At 48.1% G+C, this 23,165-nt stretch overlaps 1 protein-coding gene across 1 annotated transcript in view; it reads left to right on the top strand.

The window, feature by feature from the left end:
• Window positions 1–23,165, top strand: part of Agbl1 (AGBL carboxypeptidase 1) — a 388,588-nt gene that overhangs the window by 9,378 nt on the left and 356,045 nt on the right. Inside the window, 1 exon segment of the mRNA XM_090321447.1 lies at window positions 12,974–13,131. Coding sequence (XP_090177573.1) covers window positions 12,974–13,131 — 158 coding nt within the window.

Consider the following 23,165-nt stretch of genomic DNA (forward strand, 5'->3'; position numbering starts at 1 on the left):
GTGTGTTTATCATACACACAGTATTGACATTACCTGGGAACTTGTTTCCTGGGAAGGTTCTCAGGCTACCTGAGCTGTGAGGCTCAGCAATCTGCGGTCATTTTGGAGCTTAAAGCTTCATTTTTCTTTACTTTTTTGTCTGTTGTTGTTTTTAACCATGCAGTTCTAAGATTTGACACTAGAGGGTCGTCTCTACCGCTTGGCCCTAACCATCCTTAACCCTTAAAGCAATTCTGGTGTATTATTTTCCTGATTCTGATGCTGTCTCAACAGGTTACATGTTCAAACTGCCCCAAGCAGGAAGTGGCATCTCCCCCTACCCCTGCCGAACAAAATCCACATCCACTGTACATTCGTGTGTGTGTGAAACCCAAACAGTTCATTTCCAGCTTTTCTTCATGGTCCATTCTCTTTCTCCCATTTCCTGGTCAACGGTGACCCTTCCAGTCCAGTTTTGGAAGCGCAGTGTCCTGATTGGAGTAGTGAAGGACAGCTATCAAAAGTGCTCAGGATCACTTTTACGGACCTCTGCGACCCCATGTTATATACAAATGGCAGTAGAATCCCATGTACAATTAGTGGGAATCCTGCTGTGCCGGTGAGTCTAGAAGTGGAGGGCCAGGCATCTCCTGAGAGCTGGGAGAGGGAGAGGGACGAGGCATTTCACTGTCCCACAGTGGGGAAAGAAGTCAACAAGAGCACTTAGAGCTTGGAGCCTCCATTAAGTGAAACAGCTGGCAGTGCAGGACATCTCATTATCATGAGGTGACCCCGGGCATCTGGCTTCCTGGCTGAGCCACTGTCACCCACAAGATGGCAGTAGCTGCTAATGACTCCCCCCTCTCTCCCTCTCTCTCCCCTCTCTCCCTCTCTCTCCTTTCCCTCTCTCCCTCCCCCTCTCCCTTTCTCCTCTCTCTCCCTCTCTCCCTCTCTCCCTCTGTCTCCCTCTCTCTCCCTCCCTCTTCCTGCCTCTCCCTCCCTCTCTCCTCCTCTTTCTCTGTAACACACACACACACACACACACACACACACACACACACACACACACACACACACACGCACGCGCACGCGCACACGCACAAGCTGGAAGAGACTGGAAAGACCATCCAGGTTTCCTATATTCACAACTGCCCACATCAGAATCAGAGTGAGGAAACTGCTGACAACAGTCTCAGGGAAGCAGCACGCCAAACCTCAGTTGTTGACTCAGTTGATTATTTATTTAGTGTTCGAGGTCCTTGCTTTTCATTTTGAAAAACTGCAAACCTATAGCAAAGGTGCTTTCTCTTTGTTGAGAACCATCAGATTTTACTCTGTAGCTGAATTTATCTTCTCTCTGTCTCACCTTCTCTTCCTTCTCTCCCTCCTCTTTTCTTCTCCCTTTCCCTCTCCCTTTCTTTCACTCCTTCCTTCCCTATCTCTTTCCCTTTCCATCCATCCATCCATCCATCCATCCATATCATCTCCAGCTACCCCCCTCTCTCAAGGGAGTCAAAGGGTTGTTCTCTGGACACAGTTGTGCAAGCTTGTAATCCCAGCTACTTTGGGAGGCAGAGGTAGAAAGTCTCAAAGCTCAAGGCTGACTCACACTAAAATTCAAAACCTTATCGAAAAAAAAAAACAAACCCAAGCTAAAAAGACTGAGGATATGGTTCACTAGGCTGGTGGGACACTAGCCTAGCAGATGTGACACCCTGTGTTCAATTTCTATGCAGGAAGAAAAGGTTGAAGATCAGTTGTGGATACTCTTATTTTACTTCTCAATAATGCAAAGCATGTATCCTACGATAAGACGGTCCTTTTCTGCATCAGTTGTTTTGAGACTGGGTTTCATTTTATACTCCAGCGGGCCTGGGTGGTGGGTTTCCTGTCCATGTTCCCCCAGGGAAGGAGCTGCTGAATCTAGCTCATCTAGCTATTTGATGAGATGGTGTCAGTGGAGAGTCACAAACAGCCTTGAACTGTGAACCTCTAGATTTCTTCCTCCTTGTAGCTGGGATAATAGCTTTGAGCCACTGTGTCTGGCCAGAGCAAACCTTTCTCTACCTAGTAGAAATGTCAATATTATGATGGTAATACCACAATATTGTTATTATTAAACTCAAGGAGTCAACACTGGCAGTTATGGTGTCTAGAATTTCCTCAGCCATGCTCTGCAAAAAATAAAAGTTACAACCTCTTGCAGAATCTGTGGGAGGGGCACACACCGTGTTCACGGGGCATGCTTCTTTCGCTGCCTTGTTTCCTAGATCTTCCTCTGTCTTTGGTTTTCCAGTGCTGAGACTTTTACTTCATCCATCTAGCTCATTCATAGAATGCCTGTTGCTCCGGATCTTGCTGTTTCTGGGTGGTTAGACTCAGGTTAGATGTTCTGTCAGGAGCTGTGCTAGGCAATGATCTTGGGGGACAAAAGATCAAATTCCAGGTCCCCAGAAGTGACACGACACATGAGCAGGACTAATTCCCCAAGCCTGACTTGTCTCAGTTGTCAAAGAAAGGTTCTGAGCCCACTCTTGTCATCGATCAGACAGAGCCAGTCCCACCTGCCTCACGCTCTCACTGAGGGGAGCAACGTGGAGGAGGCGGGCTGTGCCACACCGTCTCCACGCACAGCGGGTGATTCTTATTCAGGAGGAGTTCTCCAGAAAACAGAGAAATCTCAGATGTCTGTGTGTGTCTTCAGAAGTGTTCTTTGTGAAGCTGGCCGAGCAAGAGAAATGCTAACATCCTGGTCCAGACTGCTCCTCAGGAAGCCTCAGGAAGCGGTAGGAGATTAAGGCTCCTTAACGGACCAGATGGCAGAAAGGCCTTTCTGACTCCTGTGTGCAAAAGCCCCAGTGCCTTGACAGTGCCCTGCAGAAATGAGGATCAATAATGCCATTTGCAGTCGATGCTTCTGGCGCTCTTCCCCTCTGCAGCCCCTCCTGGCCCTGGTGCAGGGCTACTGTGGAGACTAGAAACCCAAGCCCGGCCTGGTGTGTCACTCATCACCATGACAACCACAGCTGTGGGGTCTGGGGGTGTCAGGGGCCTGTGGAAGGGTCTGGCAGGGAGGTTAGCGGGGCATGTGTAGGAAAGCCTGGATGGAGAACTGCAGTGGAAATTTGCCTTTTTATTTCCTTTCAAAAAAGTAGAGACATCATTCAATCCACCCTTTCAGAAGCTAACCCACGGTCCAGGGCTCTTAGTAGCCTCCAAGGTTGTATACCAGTCATCAGGACCTCATTCCAGAACATTCTCATCTGCCTAGATCTTCCTTAGTGCTCAATTCCTATCTTTGTCTACTTCTCTGTGGATTTGTGTGTGTGTCTGTCTGTCAGTCCATCTGTCTGTCCATCCGTCCTAAGGCTTGAACTCAGGGTATGGGCACCATCCCTGAGCTTCTTTTACTCAAGGCTAGTGCTCTACCACTTGAACCACAACTCCAGGACTAGCTTTTTTCTGGGTACTTTATTGTAGTTAATCGGAGATACAAATCTCATGGGCCTTTTTGCAGGGAGGGGAGGGTTTGCTTCAAACTAGGATCGTCAGATCTCACCCAAAGTCCATCTCCTATTGCCCTCAGCATGTACGCCTGGACGTGAGATAAAGTCCACAGTGGTCAGGGAGTGCTCTCACATGCTTTTGTTCCCCATCTTTTGCGATGAAGAATTGCTTCTTATTTGGCTCTATTGTGAGCCTGCGAATAAGAGAACTGCAGGACTCAAGGAGGTCTTGGAGTGATGGAGATTCACCACCGGTGAATAACGCTGTCAGAAAGCGTCTGATGTCCAGCTCCAGTTCAGTTCCTTTCTCTGGAGCTGGACATTCAACCAAGTGAGCCCCAGGCTTCAAGGGGAGAGTCTCATTGTTGTCATGCTGGAGGGTGGTTTTGCTGGATTTTCTGCAGCCGGCTCTTTGCAACATGGTTTCTGCAATGGCTGGGGAAGCCGTAGGGGGTTCTGCTATGCTGGGTGCCACCGGGAAGCGGGCTGCCTGCCCCGCTGGCGTGGGTGACTTGGAAAGGCTGAAGGCCTGGATGGGTGTGTCTGGGGTGGGGGAGCCTGCTGGTGCCCTGAGAGATACCAGGAATTCTGTCAGATATTTCTAGTTACCTACTTGGAGAGCCCGTAGGACATTTTTATAGATGAGGAAATGGATATTAAAAAAAAACAAACAACTAAGTATTTTACCTGGAAATTCAAAGCTCAGTTCTTTCTGTATCCAAATGCTTTGGAATTCCTCAACTGTTATTACAGTCCAACACCTGCCCCCCCTCCCGCCGGTGGGGTGTTGGGGTGGCTGAAAGAAATACTTTCTGGCAGCTGCTCAGTAAGGAAGAACAAAGCTGGGGAAATGCACAGAGGGGACGCTGAGGGGTAGGGTGGGTTGTAGTGCTGGGAACAAGACCCAGGGACAAGGTCTTCATGGCCTTGCACACATGGGGCAGTGGCAAGGTGATGGTGAGAGGCCTCTGGTGTCGGAGAGCAGAATTGGAGGCAGAGAGCCCTCAGGAGGGCTCCACACTGAGCATCCCTTCCCGGTGGGGAAATGCCATGCCAGGCAGGAGATGGAGATACAAGCTTGCATTAATAGGCTTACTCACGCTGGAAACAATGGTCCCATGAGTGGCTAGAGACCTATTTTGGCTGCCTCAATGCCGGATCTATAACCTCGTGACTTAATCTAGACACCACCTGATGTTTATACTGAAGATGGAGCCAGTTTTCTTCCTGTGCCTTGAGAACCTCAACTCCTGACTTTGGTGAGCTCTGTGGGCTCTGTCACTGATCTACCTGTCCTGATGTCTCTGTCTCTGTGAAGGCTCTGCACGGATCATGAACTTGGGCACATACAAGTGATTGGAAGTTGAGCTGGCGTGGACACAGTTCTATTGGTTAAGAAATTACATGTGGACTTACGGATTGAGGAAAAGCAAAGGATATGGAATAAGAAAAGAATGATTTCAGATAAAACCCTGAACAAGTGTGGGGTGCTCTTAAAACCTGACTTTTAGACTGACTGTAATGCCACAGTTATCAAGGCTGTATGGTACTGGCAAAAAGATCAGTGCACTAGAATAGACCCACGTACATCTGATAATTGTATTTGGCCAGATTGTGAAGGCAGTTCGTTGGAGAAAGGACCATCATTTTAATGCACAGTGTGGGAGCAATCAGAGATCCAGAGTTCAAACAAGGAACCTTGAACCATGCCATGTGCCTTTTGCAAATGTTATCTCAAGACAGAACATGGCCCCAATGTGAAATTTACATGAATAAAGGTCTAAAATAAAACATGCGACCTCATCTTTGTGGCTTTGTGGTCAGCAAAGATTTCTTAAAGAAGACCCAAAACGCACAAACCAGAAAATAAATGAAAAGGTAAAAATGGGACTCAATGAAAATAAAAAACTTACGCCTCTTTGAAGACACTGTTTATTAAGGAAGTAAAGAGAGAAGGCACAGGCATTTGGGAGAAGGAATTTGCAGAACATTTACTTAACGAAGGACTAGCATCCTGCTCCTATCTGTGAATGAAGAATTATTCCAGCTCAATAAGAAATAATGTACAGGGCTGGGAGTTTGGCCTAGTGGTTAATGTGCTTGCCTAGCATGCATGAAGACCTGGGTTCGATTCCTCGGTACCACATATAGAAAAAAAAAAGCCGGAAGTGGTGCTGAGGCTCAAGTGGTAGAGCTCTAGCCTTGAGAAAGTCCAAGGACAGTGCTCAGGCCCTGAGCTCAAGCCCAGGACTGGCAAAAACAACAACAACAACAAAAAAAAAACAAAAACAAAAAAAAGAAACAATGTACAGAAATGGACAAAAGACTTGACTGGATCCTGCACCAAAGAAAACGTATGGATGGAAAATAGCACATGAAAAGGTGCCTAACATCTGTATTTATTAGGGAAATGGAAATTCAAACCACAGTCTGGCAAATCTGGACTTAGTAGAATGGCTAAACCCACCCCTGCCCTTCTTTGTGGCTCTATGACAGTTGATTTCACTGTGGGACTGCAGTGCTTACATGCTGCTTGTTAGCAGTACCATATGGCCTTGCTACTTTGGAAAATAGTTTGGCAGGTCATTATGAAATCAAAAACATTTACGTTGTAACACAGCAATGTGACTTTTTGTTGATTACCCAAGAGAAATGAAAATATACACTTCCACACAAACCTGTATGTCAATTCTCAGAAACTTCCTGAACTGCTCACGTCTATTCAGTGGTGAGTCTAAATGTGATGAGTTCACACACTGGAATTCTGCTCTTTCCTGAGCAGCAGTAATCGCTGGGTGCATCTCAAGTGTCTTACTGAAGGAGCGACAGCAGAGTCAGGCTACAGGCTGCAGAATTCCATTCACAGGGCATTCTAGAGGAAAAAACCAAGGGACAGGAGCAAGATCTGGGACTGTAAGAAGGGGTGTATGGGGGTGGGTGGGGATTGGTGACAAAGGGGCTCAGAGGAGCTGTTTAGGGTTATGGAATGTTCTGTATCTGGATTAGGGGAGTTGATGTATGTATGTGTGTGTTTGTGAAAATTTGCTGGACTGTTGAAATTATAGGTCTTGCCAGTCAAGATCAGATCAACAGCAGATACTTCACGTGGCATAAACTCATCTATATATCTACATTTAATATTTGCATATAAAATTATAATATATGATACGCATTGCATGTAAAATTACATATAACACTATTCCATAATTTGTGTTTGAATACATACAGAATAAAATATGGTATGCTGTAGTTATATATTACATATCAAATGTATTACGTATGTCATCTGTATTCACATGAGGGTGATGTGTGTGGGGGTTTAGGGGTACACAGGTAGAGGCAAGGCCTTTGTAATCCTTCCTGTGAGAAGGACAAAGCAGCATTAACTGGAAGGGGCTGTCTGCTCCTCACACCGCTCCGGTCGTCCCTGCACAGCACCCGCTCTCCTAAATCAGGTCCCTGTCGAGGCGGCTGGTCTCCCTGGAGTAGAGCACGTTCTGAGCGGCACCATTCCCCCTGGACTCCTGTCCTCCCATCCCAGCACCCTTTGTCCTCCTGCCATCTCAGCTGCCAGTGGTGTCCTGGACACATTTCCTCAGAGCTGACAAGTGAAACGCCGATAATTCTGTCAGGCCAGAATCACTTTCCCAGCCAGGCATTGAATGGTCATTTCAAAGGGGGCAAAGAATAGAAGCTATCCTTAGCATCCCCCTTGACAGGAGAGATTGAAGAACACAGAAGGGCATTATGAGGCTGGACCATTACTGGATGACACTGGATGATAGGCGTTACAAGGCTGGTGATAAAAATCCTTAATATCTTCGTGCCTTCCCTCCTAGTGAATCTGATTCTGCTCCTGCAGGAGAGACTATATCAAGAACTATTTCCTTTCATGAGGGCAGACAGCTATAGAGAGGATATACTTCTTTTTTTGTCTTCAGAAAAATAGGTCCACTTTGGAGCTACTTTTCTCAACACTGATACAAAGAAAAGAAAGTCCTTTTATCTCTCTTCAAGGCCCTTGTACTGGAGTTAGCAAGATTGGGCCACTCTCTCAGACCCATCAAACTCGGTTATTTCCCCCAAAGAGTTTCTAGCAGAAAAGGAGAGACACAACTAACTAGCAACATTCTCCCTGTCTTTAGGGAGACTGTCCATCTGGACTTGTAATGAGTGTGTGTGGATGGCGTAGTCTCTGGATAGAACAGAAATCCTACTGTGGGGAGAGTATTTAAAAAAATCATATTGTAAGGGAAACATAGAGAAAGAGGAGGTGATATCTGTAGCTTTTCCTTTCCACCAATGATCACAGCATTGAATGAATATCTTTTAAAAAATTTCCATCCATGTAGAAGAAACTTTTCTCTCTTTTGGTGCCAGTACTGTGGTTTGAACTCACGACCTTGCTGGTTTGCATCTTCTTCATCAAGGCCTGAGTGGTGGTTCCTTGACTGGGTCCCCTGGTGACTTTGTGTATGTCAGGATCACCCTTGGACTAGCATTGCTTTAGCTGGTGTGTTCTAGCACTCACCTTGGTGAGTGCGCGCTCACCTTGAACCTCTCTGGCTGAAAGTCAAGTGTCTCCCTTCTCTAACCATAAGGGCTGCAAGGGTCTGCTTGTCCCCGTGGCTGCCATGCTGGCTCCGTCTTCCCCACCCACCATCCCCGCTAGCAGCCGGGCCAGCTGTGGGAATACCTGTTCATCTCCACAGCGGTGGCTTGGTGACAGTTAAGCCTCATCAGGCTCTGGCTCTTTCTGTCTGCTGGACATTCTGCTCGCTTCCTCTCTCTGCCACCTGGGCTGGGCCTGCTCTGCCCCTTCCATGCTGGCAGAGGCTGCTCGAATACTAGTCATGCCCTTGCCCCAGCAGCTTTCTCTCTTGACCTCCCTGCTGTCTTTGTCCATGACAGCCTGAGCCCGCAGCGGCTCAGGAGACTGTCCTGGAGAGACCAGGTCATGGTTCAAAATGAGGGGATGTTGAGTGATAGGGAGCAATGCAGACATGGGAGGGGAACATGGGAGTCCATTCATACCTTCTAAGAAGTCTATCACTGCAGTTGCATAAGAATTATTTAATAGTAGGATCTCAGCGGAGGCATGAGTGTGAGGAGGCTCTCTGGTGCTGGCTATTGTTGTGGAAAGCAAACCAGGGCCTCGATCTTCATGAAAGGCAAAGGAGTCACAGTTGCCAGAGACAAGAAGTGGATACTGAGAGCAGTGGAATGACTCTAAATCTCTACATGGGGTTGTCGGTATAGATTTCTGGGGGTGGCGGGGGGGGTGAGGGTGAGGGTGGGACTTAAGAACTGAAACGAACTACTCCAAAATAGCAGGGTAAGATATAGTAGAAGTGAATAATTTCATCAAATCCCTGCATACTTCATCATAACTACTCACTTCTAATAGATGAACAGGAAGATGTGTGTGTGCATACTAAACATGTATAAATCCACACTCACAGTATGTACATGCGCACACATGGAATCGGCAGGATGATTCATACGGACAACGCGTCACTAAAGTTACTCATTACCTGTATGGAGATGAATTAAGTTTATTTGTTCAGTTTTGTTTATGTGGTGCTGAGGAATCAAACCCAGGGCCTCATGCATACCAGGTAAGCACTCCACTGCTCAGCCACATTTCCAGTCCTCTTACCCCGATATTAATCCATAGCTTGTCTGGGGCCTTCCTGCCCAGCTCTATTCCACTCCCTCTCTATGAGTTCAGTCTGTCTTCTCGTCTACTGTAGAGCGGCATCTACACTAAGAAGCACACTGGTGTGTGTGTCCTCTGGAAGTCTTGAGTTGAAGAAGCAAGACAGACGTGTGTGGACGGATGGCAGTGGCCTCTGGCCCCGAGGAATCCAGATGTGTAGATCTGAGCGTGCAGGGTGTATTTGCATACCACAGACTGCTAGCTTCAGGTTTTGTCTAGTACCATTTTGCTACATCCCATCCTGCAGAGCCCTGGGGTTCTTTTCATTTTCTTTGTAATCCCCACTTCTCCCCTGCACAGCCTTGGTGCCAACTGGCTGGGGCCAGTCCAGTGCCTCAAGGTTGCTATAGATCAGAGAGAAAGTCCGCTTAGCCATTCCAATTCCAGCTCCTTCCTGGGAGGGAGTTGGCTCTGCCAGAAGCAAGGCAAGGCATCTTTCGGTCTGATGCCCCCTCTGCATTCCAAGCCCCTTTGGCAAGAGGACTCCCATAGGCCAGAATTTCACTCAGTTTCTCTGGAAAGTTCTCTTTCCTCTGACCATTATAGACACTTCTTGGCATCTACCAGCTGATCTGATAGCTACTGGTCCCCATGCAGTCCGAAAGGGTGAGGCTTACCCACACCCCCTCCTGCCGTCTGTGCTCCTTGGAGAGAAGCCAGCTCGGCCATGTGGAAGGGATTTCATTTCACTCCACTTTGTTTGTTCTCAAGTCACCAAAGCGATGGGAATTAGGCTCAGAGAAGATGATATATGTCTCATTAACTTGGGAGGCAAGTGGGGGGAGCAGTTCTGAAGCTCTGCCTCGATCCCTGTCTCCTCCTGTCTGGAGGCCTTTCCTCTCCTGCTGGTGGAAGGCAAGTCAAATCCTTGCTCTCCATATTCTAAGGCCCGGCATTGGAAATTGCCATGTTCCTCGCAAGTCCAGCCCATTCCCCTACGAGGATCCCCCCCCCCAACCCTCCCTTTCTCTCATGTGCCTTATGTGATCTCCTCACCCAGAATGCCTTGAAGTCTCGCCTCTTCCAATCCAGTCAGAACCAGGTTCTGGGTTCTCCAGTTGAAGAGGAGCTGTCCATCTTCTTCTCCCTCTGGAAACCTTTGCTTGTCTCTCTTTGGCTCTCCTCATCAGTGGCACTTTGCAGAACTTGTATATTTTCCTCCCTGACATCCTATTTCCTGCTTGGTTGCTTGTCACTGGAGATGAAGGCTTGAAGGCCTGCAGACAATCACTTCCGTTGATTTGTTCTGCTAATGATTTCTAGGATCTGCCTCCTCCCTCTTGGAACTATCATCTCAGCCATTAGGCCTCCGTCACTGCCCTCCAACATGGCTCCTTACTGTGGTTTTCTGGGCTCACAGGCTCTGGACTTGTGTTCTCTCTCTGCCATTAATCCAGCAGTACCCCTGGCACAAAATAGATACTTAACACACATCGAGTGGATTAAGGATGCATAAATTATCTTCCAGAGAAGAGGAATATCACAAACAAGTTTAGTTTGAAGGATATTCCACTATCTCTGACTCACATGAACCCCTGGCCCAAGGGTAAGCGTTCTGCTCGCTCTGATGCCCCCTCCAATTTTATCTGTACAGTAACAATGAACTAAACTTCAATAATGAGCCCTTCTCCTCTGAACTCATTTGCCTTTGTCTTGACAATTAGACAACCATCTTAAATTACTTGGTCACAACTAACTCTACCCTCATTAAAAAATGTCTGCATTTAAACTAGGCCTCAGTGGCTCACTCAGAGAGCTGAGATCTGAGGATCGCAGTGCAAAACCAGCCCAGGCAGAGAAGTCTATGACACCCCTTACTCATAATTGAGCACCAAAAAGCCGGACTTGAGCTGTGGCTCAAGTGGTAGAGTGCTATCCTTGAACAAGATAATAGCTCAGGGGCAGCACTCAGGCTCTGAGTTCAAGCCCTAGGAGAGACACACACACACACACACACACACACACACACACACACACACCCCACTTTAATTTTCATATTAGCTTGTTCTCTGGGTTATAGGTCATTATCCACTGGATTGAACACAACCAAACATTCTTTTCACTCTGCTGTGTGACTGTCCTGTCCCTTTAGTTCCTATATCCACCCTAAAGCACCACACTCCATGGCTCTACGCCCATAAATCAGAATCAAGTTAAAGAGTGCCTGAAAAAATTCTGCTTAGACATAAAAATCAATAAAGGAAGAAGAAGCAGCAAAAAGCAAGACTGATTTCAGGCTACAAATTACATAATTTAGGGGGCAGATCGCAGGAGACTGCTCTCTCCTTTAGAGACTGTAGAAGCAGGAGACCTGAGGTGTTAATTCAACAGTTGAGGAAAATGACAATGATGGTTAGGCAGGAAATACTTCCCTGGGCAATAGCAGGGAAAGTGCATGCAGACAACAGAAGCAGGAGCCTGTACTTCTTTGGGAATTTCTTCCCCGAGACCTTTCTGAACTCAGATAAATGGGAGCCAGTCAGGCCATTTGAGAAAGCAGATTCATTTCTTCAACAGGCCTTGTGAAGTTCTAATAAATTCACACCGGGCTTATCTCGCCTTTAGGAATAAAACCATTACAATATTAGTAATAAAGGGTGTTTGTTTTCAGTACTGGGGTTTGATTTCAGGACTCAGGATCTTATTGTTGCTAGCAGGCAGGTGCTTTACCACTTGATTCCTGCGCTTAGCCCCTTTTTGCTTTAGTTATTTCTCATGTAGGATCTTTCTCCCTCTTGCCTTGGCTAGCCTGGATTACGGTCCTCTTATTTATGCCTCTTTGCATAGTTTGAATTATAGGCATTGGCCCCTGGGCTCCAGCCCTTGGAAGGGATTTTTTTTTTAAATTTCCTTTTGACGGCGTATTTCTAACTTTCTTTTGGACAATCTCTATTAAAGGCCATTAGATGGCAACTCATACTATTTTGGTGACACATAATCGTCTTCTTGGGATTCGATTTCTTTCAATGGTGCTTCTAAGTGAAGCTGGGATTTATTGCATAGCTGGGGGAAATTACTGGCCTGTTGGCTGGGCTGAGGAGAGTTAGCCTGTGAAGGCAGGTAAGTTTGTATCTGGATAAAATGAACTGAGCTCTGTCTCCTGCCCCTCATTATTTCTAACTGGGAAATAAAGCAAGGGTGGGATGGGTGGGTACCAAATTCCCAGGTAGTCTGGGGCCCCAGTTGTTAGTTGTTTGGGGATGGTAGCATAAATCTACTTAGATTTATTTTTGTCATACCTGAATGTGCACACCAGGAGGGCAACCCCACGCCTCACGCAGAATTCAGGTATGCCTCATTCGCTTTGTTCACATGGCCTGATGGCCATTTGCTGTCCTATTCACGAACCACAAGTTTCATGACGTGGAATTTTCCATCTGTGGTCTCATATTGGCCCTCAGAAAGGTTGGGTAGTGCTGGATTTTTAAGCTCCAGGTGCTGGGAAGATCTTATCCCATGCACCTCTGCCTTGTAAGGGGAAAAGCTCTCCGTGGCTGATATTTCTATATAGGCATGTGATCCCCACTCTTGCATCCCCAATGGCTTGGCTCTAAGATCCCCTACAAACACCAACCTCTCCGGATGCCTGAGTCTTTCTGCACAATAGCTCGTGTTTGCGTACCACCAGTGCACATACTCTGGGGTCTTTTAAGTCAGCTCTACTTTACGTGGATACCCAGTGTAATGTGTAAGTGATGTGAACGGCTGTATCTTCTAAGGAAAAAGAGTGAGTCTGTGTTCAGTGCAGATGTGGTTTTTGTATTTTTAGCACTTTTGGCCGGCGATTGGTTGAATCGCAGACATGGAACGAAGGCCAGAAGGAAGTCCCCCACCAAGGGCTTCCAGCGTGAGGAGTGGCTGCCACAGCGTCCTCTGCAAGTTGCCTCCACCAGCTGCCAGCTCTTGTCCACCAGCGAGGGTGGACAGGTGAATGCCAGGCTCTGCAGTGGCCTTCTCAGGATCTGCCTGCCCCGCGGACCCCGTGGATCAGGTAGACTGGGTTCTTGCTTTGGGTCTGTATGGGGTGTCTGGGCAGATACCCACCCCGAGGCTCTTGTCTACACAAAAAGCTATCTGCAATCAGATTAACCTCGGACATCACCATTCCATTCTGCCCTGCTGAGGGGCCCTGGATGTGTTAGTGGGCCAGAAAAGCACCGAGTGTGTCAGGATGTCATTCCAGGTTATCAGGTGGGCTCTGTTTCTGGGGGTCTGCCCTTCTCCCCATCTTGTCCATCACTGGTGACGTCAGGGGACCAGTTGCCCACAATCCAGGGAGCGGTGACACAGCCAGAACAGAGAGAATGAGGGTGGTGGCAGCGGCGAGCCCCACACACAGGATCTGAGCGGACCTCAGTGCAGGGACGCAGATGGATGGGTTGACTTCTCGGAGACTCTTCCAGCACTGGGGTTTTCTAAGTTTAATCGAAAGCAGCAATAGGAATGAACAGGCACCTAGGAACAAAGGTCCACTGTGGGCCACTGGAAAGAAATTCAGAATCATGCGAACGGAGATAAGTTTGCAGGCAGCAGGTGCCTCGGCCCTGGGCCTCGAGGCATGCTGGGAGGAGGGAGGTGATGAAGGGGGGAGGCAGAGCAAAGGCTGGGCTGGGGTACAATGTCGGGGGGGTGTCCTTGTGCAAGCACGGGACAGTGGAGGTTGACTCGGTACCGGGGTCGTGATCAGAGGTGAGGCGGCGACGCTAGTCTGTTGAGGACTCAGGGGTGACGTGCCCATTCACTTTCCTGGAGCAACTTGGGGGGAAACCATTTGAGTGTCCTGGGGTGACCCACTCAAGTCTTGGAGGAAAATCATTATCCACCCCAGCTTAGGGCAAGGCCACCCTTCATCAGTGTCCTGAGCAACTCTCCCTTTCACGTCGTCAGGATAGGGACTACCCCATTGGCTGCCACACTCAGTTCCTTTCCCTCCTTTCCTTCTGTGGACTGGTGGCTTGTCTGGTCCTTAGGGAAGGGCTGTGGAATGGCTACTGAGTCCGTCCACGGCACATACTCCTTGTGTGTCCTTGGCAAGGCTGCCTGGAGCAGGTCTCAGTCTCATGAGACCTGGTAGCAGCTGAATTAGGGTTACACAATGGAGGAACCCCCCGGAGAGGAGCTGTCAGGGGGAACTTACATATAGACAAATAATACTGTCTGAAGATTCTGATGCACTCTGCTGAGTGAGGCAGTCCCTCCCTTGCCCCCATCCCTGAGTTACAGTCTGCAGGGAGCCTCTGTCACCAGCAGATAAGGCAAAGACAATGGGTGAGGCACAGGGCCCTGTTCTTATCCGGCTCTGGGGACATCTGAGATAAAGCATTTCCTTGTAACACTGTAGGAGTCTCGACCATGATCTCCTCGCCTCATCCCATTCCATCCTGGAAGCTGTGCCAGGTTAGGCTGGGCTAGCACCTGGGTGACAAAGAATCTTATTTTCTGATTTTCTTCCTTTGGAACTCAAGATGGGATCATTAAGGACTGAAAGTGACACAGCTATGAAAGGAATGGTCTCTGTCTTAGTCTCTTCCTGCAAAAAAAATCATTCTTGGACCACTCAGACAGGATAAATTCTATATGATGAATATCTCCACCAACTGTTATTACAGAATAGGTATATTTATTTATTTATTTACTTTTGTGGGTCATGGGGCTTGAACTTGGCCTGTGCACTGTCCCTGAGCTCTTCAGCTCAAGGCTATGACCCTACTCTTGAGCCAAGCTCTACTTCCCATTTTTCTAGAGGTTAATTGGAGATAAGAGTCTCCAGGTCCTTTTGTGCCCAGGCTGGCACAAGGCTTGAACCTTGATCCTCAGATCTCAGCCTCCTGAGTAGCTAGGATTACAGACGTGAGCCACCGCACCCAGCTTATTTATTTATTTTAAGTGGAGTGTAAGTCTTTCCTAATTAAGGATGACATTTTGGTTATCCATAAAGAAAACCATCACTGTTCCAAAAAGTTACTTACAGTTTGCTGGAAACCCTTAGTTACCCAGCGCCAATCCATTTCCAGATCATTTCAGAAAACAAGTGTCTTTTCCTTCACCAGCAGTGCAAGTTGGGCACTCCTGAACTAGGCCCACCTGGCGGTGGCATTTCTCCCAAGCTTTCAGCAGCTTCCATAGCATATTGATTCTTCGTTTCATTCTCAGACATACCAGCTAATTAGCTAATCTGGGTTTTGAGTCACACGTATCAAACACCATCTTTTTTTTTTTAGAGCATACACATGCACACACACACACACACACACACACAACCCCTTCTGTGAACCAAATGGCATTATATCCAAAAGAATGGCGTTAGACTGCCTTTTACTCTGGAAGAAAGGGAGGTAATTAGTTTGATCTATATTTTTCATTCATGAATGTTAATGCCATTTTCTCTGTGCAAGAAAAGGTGAATGTCTGTACCTGGGCACCTCTCCTAGCTTTTGTGGCTCTGACATTACAGAGAAGAGTTTGGGGAAATGGAATGGAATAAAAAGGGCCTTGGCTGAATATGTAGGTGAGTGTTCTTAATAGTGCCACCAAATCTGTGAGAGTTCACGATGCATATCAGGTTTTTTTTTTCCCCTCCCTGAAAGGCAGCCAAGGGATATTTTCAATAGATTGGTAGAATGAGGAATTAAATGTATATTATTTTGGACGAGATTGGAATTTAATACAGCATTTGAAGAGGTGAAACTTCTCTCAATAAAGTGCCAGGTGGGAATGGGCCTATTTAATTCCCAGCCTATTTCTAGGAAGGATTGAGCACCCCGCTGTGGGCTCCAGTCTCTCCCAGGTCTCTGTGTACAACAGCAGCCTGGGAATTCTGTGCCATTCCCAGAGCTGTGGTCAGCTGTGATGGATGGCGCAGCCAATTGGCTTGAAGTCTGTGGCTCATTAATCTGGGCTTTTTGAATTTCAAAGAAGCCAAGTGATGTCATTTGGAACACACATCACAGAAAGTTAATGGAAGCGGGCCAGCGCGGGCCAGTGCCACAGGCAAGAAAGGAATTGCTGCTGCTGAGGGCTGAGCCCTGGGCGCCACAGGGCCACTGCTGGGAAAGCCTGTCTGGCTATTCAAGAACCCGCCCAGCGTCCCCACTCCCCACCCCTAGGCTCAGAAGGAGCCATTCTTTGTGTGGGCCCCTGGCTTACTCAAGTTTATTCCAAGACCTCAGCAGCATCTGAAGTAGTTAAAGTTTTTGTCTTCGTGATTCAGTGTAGCCCTTCATTCTTGTTGTCTGCACACCTCAGTTTCCCAGCCTTGTCGGGGTCAGCTGGCGTGGCTGGGCTTAGGCTCGTGGGACTCCTGCGCATGAAGCTGGATGAGGCTGGGAGACCTGAATCAGAGTGGCAGAAAGGAGGCTGAATCACTGCCAGAGGCAGGCTGGAAGGAAAAAATGAATGGGGAATAAACAAATAAATGTGTATATACAAAGTTCCAGGTAACAAAGTCAGATACAGTAACAATATGAGATTAACCAAAGGGCAAAACAAAGAGAGAGAGAGAGAGAGAGAGAGAGAGAGAGAGAGAGAGAGAGAGAGAAGGGGGGAAGAGAAGAGAAATACATAGTACGTTAAGAACAACAGGGGAAGAGGAGGGGGGAAACAAGATGATTGGAAAGGGGTGGGAGAGGGAAATAGGGCCCAAAACACGAGAAGGGGTATCAACGTGTGAGAATGTAACTCTAACCCCTCTACACATTACCCCGACAATAAAAGAAAATAATAAAGCGAATGGGAAGAGGACGGACATTTGGGAGAATTTCTACTTCATCAAGCCAGGGGGCCAGGTGTGGTCTCACTTCACTGGACCCTTAGCGCAATCATCTATGATGTCAACAGAAATAATAGTGCTTGATGCAGAGCAGTTATTTAACTGGCAATTTCAAAAATGTCCCTGCCACCAGCTGCATTTGTTCACTATTTGCATAGCGTATGTATACTGAGTACCATGATTGCTTTTGTTTACCTTCCCTCTGGACATTTCTGTGGCCCCTTTTTGCTTCAACGACAGAAACCCCCTACCAAAACAAACATCAACAAAATAGAAAAAAGCTGTCAGGTTATATTCCAAGTGTCGTCACCAAATGTTAGGAAATACCTCGAGTTTCCAGATACCTAGGACTTAAAATGCAGGATTTGAGCCATTTCCCTACAGAAACAAAACCACAATTGTCTGGCTCAATGATACTATTCTCTTTCCTCTTTCTTTCAACGAAACAGATTCAGAGTTTTTGCTCAGAACAGGAAGCGAATTCTGTTTTTGAATTCTAGGTCTGGGCGCTGTCCCTCAGCTCTGCAGCTTAAAGCTAGCACTCTACCACTTTGAGTCTCAGCGACACTTCAGGTCTTCTGGTGGTTCATTGGAGATAAGTGTCTCGCAGGCTTAAAACCACAGTCCTCAGACCTCAGCCTCTTGAGTAGTTAGGATTTCAGGCAGGAGCTACTAGTGCCCAGTGAACTCTGATTTTCCTAGTTCCTAAAGCAAAAAGCATGTTCTTCAGTGGGTAGCTCTTGTCCTGCCTTGCAGCAGGGAAGAGGCTGTTTCCTTGAAGTCTTCGTCTTACATGGTTCAACCTGGACTAGTTTGATGGACTCAGTGCTCAGAGGGGCTGACAGCCTCTCAGTGGAGACGGGGCAGTGTGTTACATGGTGTTCACAGTGGACGTTTATTATCTGCTTAAAAAAAAGGAAAAATAGAGGCTGCTTGAGTAGTGCAGGATGGTTTTTCTCTTGGAAAATTTTAACTTTGGCTTAGAGACCTTGAAAACCCTACTTAGGACTCGAAATATGTTAGCATTTTTATGGGGTAACCATATAATCTGAAAGAGGGAAGAATTTTCTGTTTGGTGGCACAGATATTGGGTCTATTTCATATTAATCGTCGGCTCTAATGTGGGTAGTGGTGTTTGGTGCCTCTGTTTATTAACACCTGAGTGCAATCGGAGCTTGATAGCACATTTTAGTGCTTTCTTGAATAGTCATGAGTCTTTTACTTTAAATACATTTATGCTATTACATCTGTATTTCAATATATAATAACGTAAATTTGTAAAAGAAAATTATTCCAAATGGATTTGTGCTTTCTTTTTTCTCCTTTGAGGCATTACATCCATTTAGCATCTGAAAACCTTAAAAATGGCCAATATAAACAGTAGTTTTGAGAATCCAGAGTAAACGTTGCATGAATATCCAGAATTCTGTGTCCGATCTCTCCCAGTTTCATCTCCCTAGGTAGTGAAAATGTAAGATTTTCTCTGTTCCTCTGATAGTCTCACATTTTTCTCTATCCTTACCTTTTTTTTGCCACTATTGAGGCTCAAACCCAAGGGCTTTTAGTTTTTTGGTTTATAGTTAGTGCTCTACTACTCGAGCCTCTCCTCTACTTCTAGACTTTCGCTGATTAACTGGAGATGGAGAGAGACGTAGCCTTTCTTAGAAGGAAACAGCCAAGTGCCAGTGGTTCACACTTAGCATCCCAGCTGAGATCTGAGGATCCTGGTTTGAAGCCAGCCTGGACTGGAAAGTCCGTGAGACTTTTATCTCCGCTTGGCTACCCCAAAGCTGGAAATAGAGCTGTGGCTCAAATGGTAGAGTGCTAACCTTGAGCAGAAACACTCAGGAACAGTGGCCTGGCCCTGAGGTGGAGCTTCAGAACCAAGAACATGCACACACACACACACGCATAATCACGCGCTCTAGGACTTAGTTGAGCCTAAGGCTTGGTGTTGAGGGTAGAGGAGGATAATTTTTCTGGCTGGTGGTGGTGGGTGGGTATGTGTAGGATTGACCTTCAGCATCCACGGCAGTAGATGCTTCTCCTTCCTTGCAAAGCTTGCTTTTCCAGCCAGTTGATACGTTCAGCAAGCTTTTGCACGAAATGGGGCTACACGCTTGAAGATGCAATCATTAGCACAAGGAAACATGGGGCGCCCCCTTCCTCATGGGAAAGAGGGGTTTATTTGTTGAGCAGCTGTTTGCCAGACCTGGGGTGGCATCACCCTGTGACTTCTGCCCCATCATGGCAGGGGGCAATGGCTGCCTCCCCAGTGTCCCTGTTGCAAGCAGCTCCTCCTCACCTGGAAGCCGCTCTTTGTCCCGCGCTCCTGGCTCCACGGGCTCTTCCTGGCAGTCCGCCGCTCTCTCCAGCCAGGTGGGTCCCTGGTGTGTCCTAGCATTTTTTCCCTCAGCCAAGTGGATTCTTGGATGGTACAAATGTTTTCCTTAGTGAACGCAGGAGCAGCGACAGTTCTACCTGGGCCTGTGTGATCGGCGTCTCTCTAGTCAGAGGCATCTACTCACGGAACGTGGGCCGTCTGCTCCTGGGGCCCTCACCCTGCTGCAGCCCACACCGAGGAGGTGGCGGGTCCTGCAGGAGGGCTGGGCGTGTCAGCTGTGATGCCAGCGTGCTCCCAGGAGCGCCTTGCCATTCAGAAATCTATGTTTGTTGATTATTATTTTTGTGTGTGGGGGGGCCTTGAACTCAGGGCCTGAACACTGTCCCTTAGCCATTATTTATTTATTTATTCATTTCTGCTCAAGGGTGGTGCTCTCCCACTTGAATCCCACCTTCACTTCTGGCCTTTTGATGGTCCGGGGTTGGCTCTGACTTGGGGTTCTCAAATCTCAGCCTGCTGAGGCGCTGGGACCACACGTGTAAGCCTCCAGTGCACAGCTGCCATGCTTGTGCCTTGATACCTGCTCGGGAGTCTGTGGGCTCTCAGATGACCTGACAGTAGGCGGGGCACTGCCCACGCCCCTCCCATGCTTACCAAGGCTGTGGGGATGGTGAGTTTTTGATGCCAGAATCCTGTGGTGACAACCTGTACTGACGGCCGTCCGCGTTCCTGAGTGGTGTCATCCCCACAGCAGTCCTGTGGGGATGGGTAACAGGCTCCTGACTCCTCAAAGCCCCGAGGCTGAGTGGCCTGGGGGGTTAGGTGGGAGGACAGATGCAGTTCAGGACACAGAGCCCTGCAGACCCGAGAACCGTGAAACGGCAACGTGCATTCTGTTGATGACGTAACATCCCTGTAGGGGCCGAACGGCTTGGAAATCCCTCCGCAAAATGTCTAAATCCGTCACACAAAATGGGATCAATACAGATATGCGGAGCCTATGTGGGTCACATATTGTTGCTGATGGAACACTTTTGGGGTTTGGATTTGGAGATTTATTTTTTTTAATTCCAGTTGGGCTGAGGGATTCCCAGGTGTGTTCTCATGATTGTCTCTGTCCCCAGAGGACAGGTGAAGCCGTGTACCTGTCTAAGGCTAAGGAAGCCTTAAGGGAGCCCAGCTTCTTGTCCTGGAACTTGTCCATCAGTGGAGGAGATTACCGGTGGACGGATGCTCTGGAAGGTTCCAAGGCATCTGTGACTCTTGGCCAGGACCCCTGGATGCATTTTGGTCTTGCTCAGTGCTGGTTTGGCATTGATACAGTTACTACGTGGGAGAACGGCACAAGTTTGAGGACGAGAAGGGCAGGGGAGGTTTGGTTCAGGTTTTGCAGGACCCAAAGCTTGTAAGATTTGGTTTATGCTCTATTATATGTCATACACTTTGCCATGTGTCATATCTACAATAGCCTTTCTCTTTCTCTCTTTCTCTCTTTCTCTTTTTCTCTTTTTCTCTATTTCTACACACACACACACACACACACACACACACACACACACACTTACACTTGTGTCTCTAAGCTCCCATTTTACACAGTGGGTACCTGAAATCTAATTGCTCCATAGCTCACAAGAACTCTTGAGGACAGTGAGTGGGCAAGAAAGAGCTTGAGCCTCACAACACACTGGCAAAACTGCTGGACCCTGAAGGGATGGAAAACAGTACCACATTTGCGAGGCACAGAGATGGGACTGCCACAGGCTTAGGGAGGGCTGCCAGAACATTCTTGTAGGAGCAACGGGCCCTCCATGAGTGAAGAAGCCCACACCCGCTGGCCTGCCAGGCCTGCCTGTATGAGAAGACGAGCCGCTGAGGGGATAAAGGAGACAGCCTGTCGGGAGAAGTTAGCAGGCAGCTGGTGGAAAATGTTCCTGGCGCAGGCTTAACACCAGCCGTGGTGCCCCTCTCAGCCTGTTCTGTGGCAGAGGCAACTGCCTCCCAGAGCGGAAGAAATATGCTGCTTCCTTCAGTCCGGGGCCCTGGGAGAAATTATGGCTGCTGTGGCAGTTCCCGGGCTATTTTCCTTTAAGTATTTATATGAAGCAGGTGCTCTTTGGCTCATGAGCTCTCTCTCCCCAAAGGATATTAAAATGGAAATAAACTCCTTCCAATCGAAGTCCTAAGACACTAACTGTCCACCACCCCCACTTTACAGAGTGAGATGCTGGAGGACTTACAGACGAGAGAGCTGAACACTCACTCTGGCAACTTACGCCTTCTCTGGCAGGGGATGCAGAAAGGATGTACAACATTGAAGGTGGGTGGAGGGGTTACACAGGAGTTGGCGGATTTCTTCTGAGAGAGCCACGACTTGTGTGCCCCCCTCCCCATTTTGCACTCAGCAGCCCTGCCATGTTGACAACTTTACCATGTGGTCTCCAGCGGAGCTGGCTAACTCAGCAGTTCCGTTTCCTTCATCCCGAAGCTTGGAATTCTTGGTTCATAGCAAGGTGACCAATGGCCGGCTAAGGTGGAGGTCAATTTGATAAAGTTCCACTTGGGCCTAGCCTGGTTAGGCATGAACAAACCTGAAGAGAATAAATATCTGCCCTCCATCTTTCCGCTATCTCCCACGTCCCCCCCCCCCCCCGCCCCGCCCCGGAAGATCTTTCAAGAGGCAGAATGCACCTCACTGTGGGCTGGACCTGTTTCTCACAGTTACTTCTCAACGTCCCGAGGAGGTAATGCGGTAGAAAAGAAATCAGATGGTGCCACAATGGCTCCTGTGCTTGGAGAGTGAGAGGGTGCCTCCCCGATCACCAAGGGCTTTGCTTTGTCATAGCTGGTGGGAGGCAGAGGGCGGCCTTCCCGCAGTTTGGAGGTTCAGGACAGCTTCTCTTTCTGATGGGTCAAGGATAATAGCCTGTTGGCTGGCAGCTGACGCCAGTGTTTCTGGGAACTTTGCGTCTTTGCAGTCGGGCAGTCTCCTCCCCCTTGGCTTGCAGGCATCTTTTGTTATCAGGGGTAGTGAGGTTTAAGGGAACGCACAACACAGCTGGACCCGTGAACAGTGAATCGGAGAAACTTCACAGTCACGGGTGGAGGCTCGGGCTCCCTGGGCCCAAGCCCCACTCGGTGACATTCCCGTCCTTGCTCTAGCACTTCACCTCTGAGATTCCCCTTGGTCTGTTCAAGAAGGACAAAGTCGTGGATGTGGCGGCTTGGTGGTGAGAAGGAAACAGGACACGGCTCATGCAGTGGTAATGCGTCAGATAGCCTGGTGTCTCATATTCCCTACTGTCCTCCATTACAGTGAATCTTCCTTACCCCATCTTCAACACGCCCGGATCTCATTACCACCAGAAAGAATTCTTCATCAGAAAGCTCAAGCCCAAATATCCGATATCTCCAATCTCTCAGCTTGCTCAGGGTTCTGCCTCCATCATTCTTCTACTGGATAGGATCTCCTGTCCACACGGTCTGCCCCCTGGCAGGATCTCAGAGGCCCCACTGTCTCTCTCTACAAAGCAGCCACAGCCAAGTCCTCAAGAATTTAGTCAAATCGTCTTCTCCATCAGCTTGGAACCTTTCCATGGATGCCAAGTTGATACCCGGTTAATCAGACAGCGAGTCCAGTTGATGTTTATGAGCACCTACTGTGTGCGGTGGCTGCACTGGATCATGTCAGTGGACAAGGTGCAGAGCCTGTCTTCAGCCCCTCCTTTGTACCCCTTTTCCACAGTGTGCTTTTCCATGTGGCTGGATCTCTGCTGTCCTCTCTGCCTGCCACTCCCTCATCTCCATCTTCTTTATATCATCATGAAAGTCCACTCTGTGCTCTTGCTGTCT

Source organism: Megascapheus bottae, chromosome 30 (genome assembly GCF_031878675.1).
Source record: "Megascapheus bottae isolate mThoBot1 chromosome 30, mThoBot2.hap1, whole genome shotgun sequence".
Classification (NCBI taxonomy): domain Eukaryota; kingdom Metazoa; phylum Chordata; class Mammalia; order Rodentia; family Geomyidae; genus Megascapheus; species Megascapheus bottae.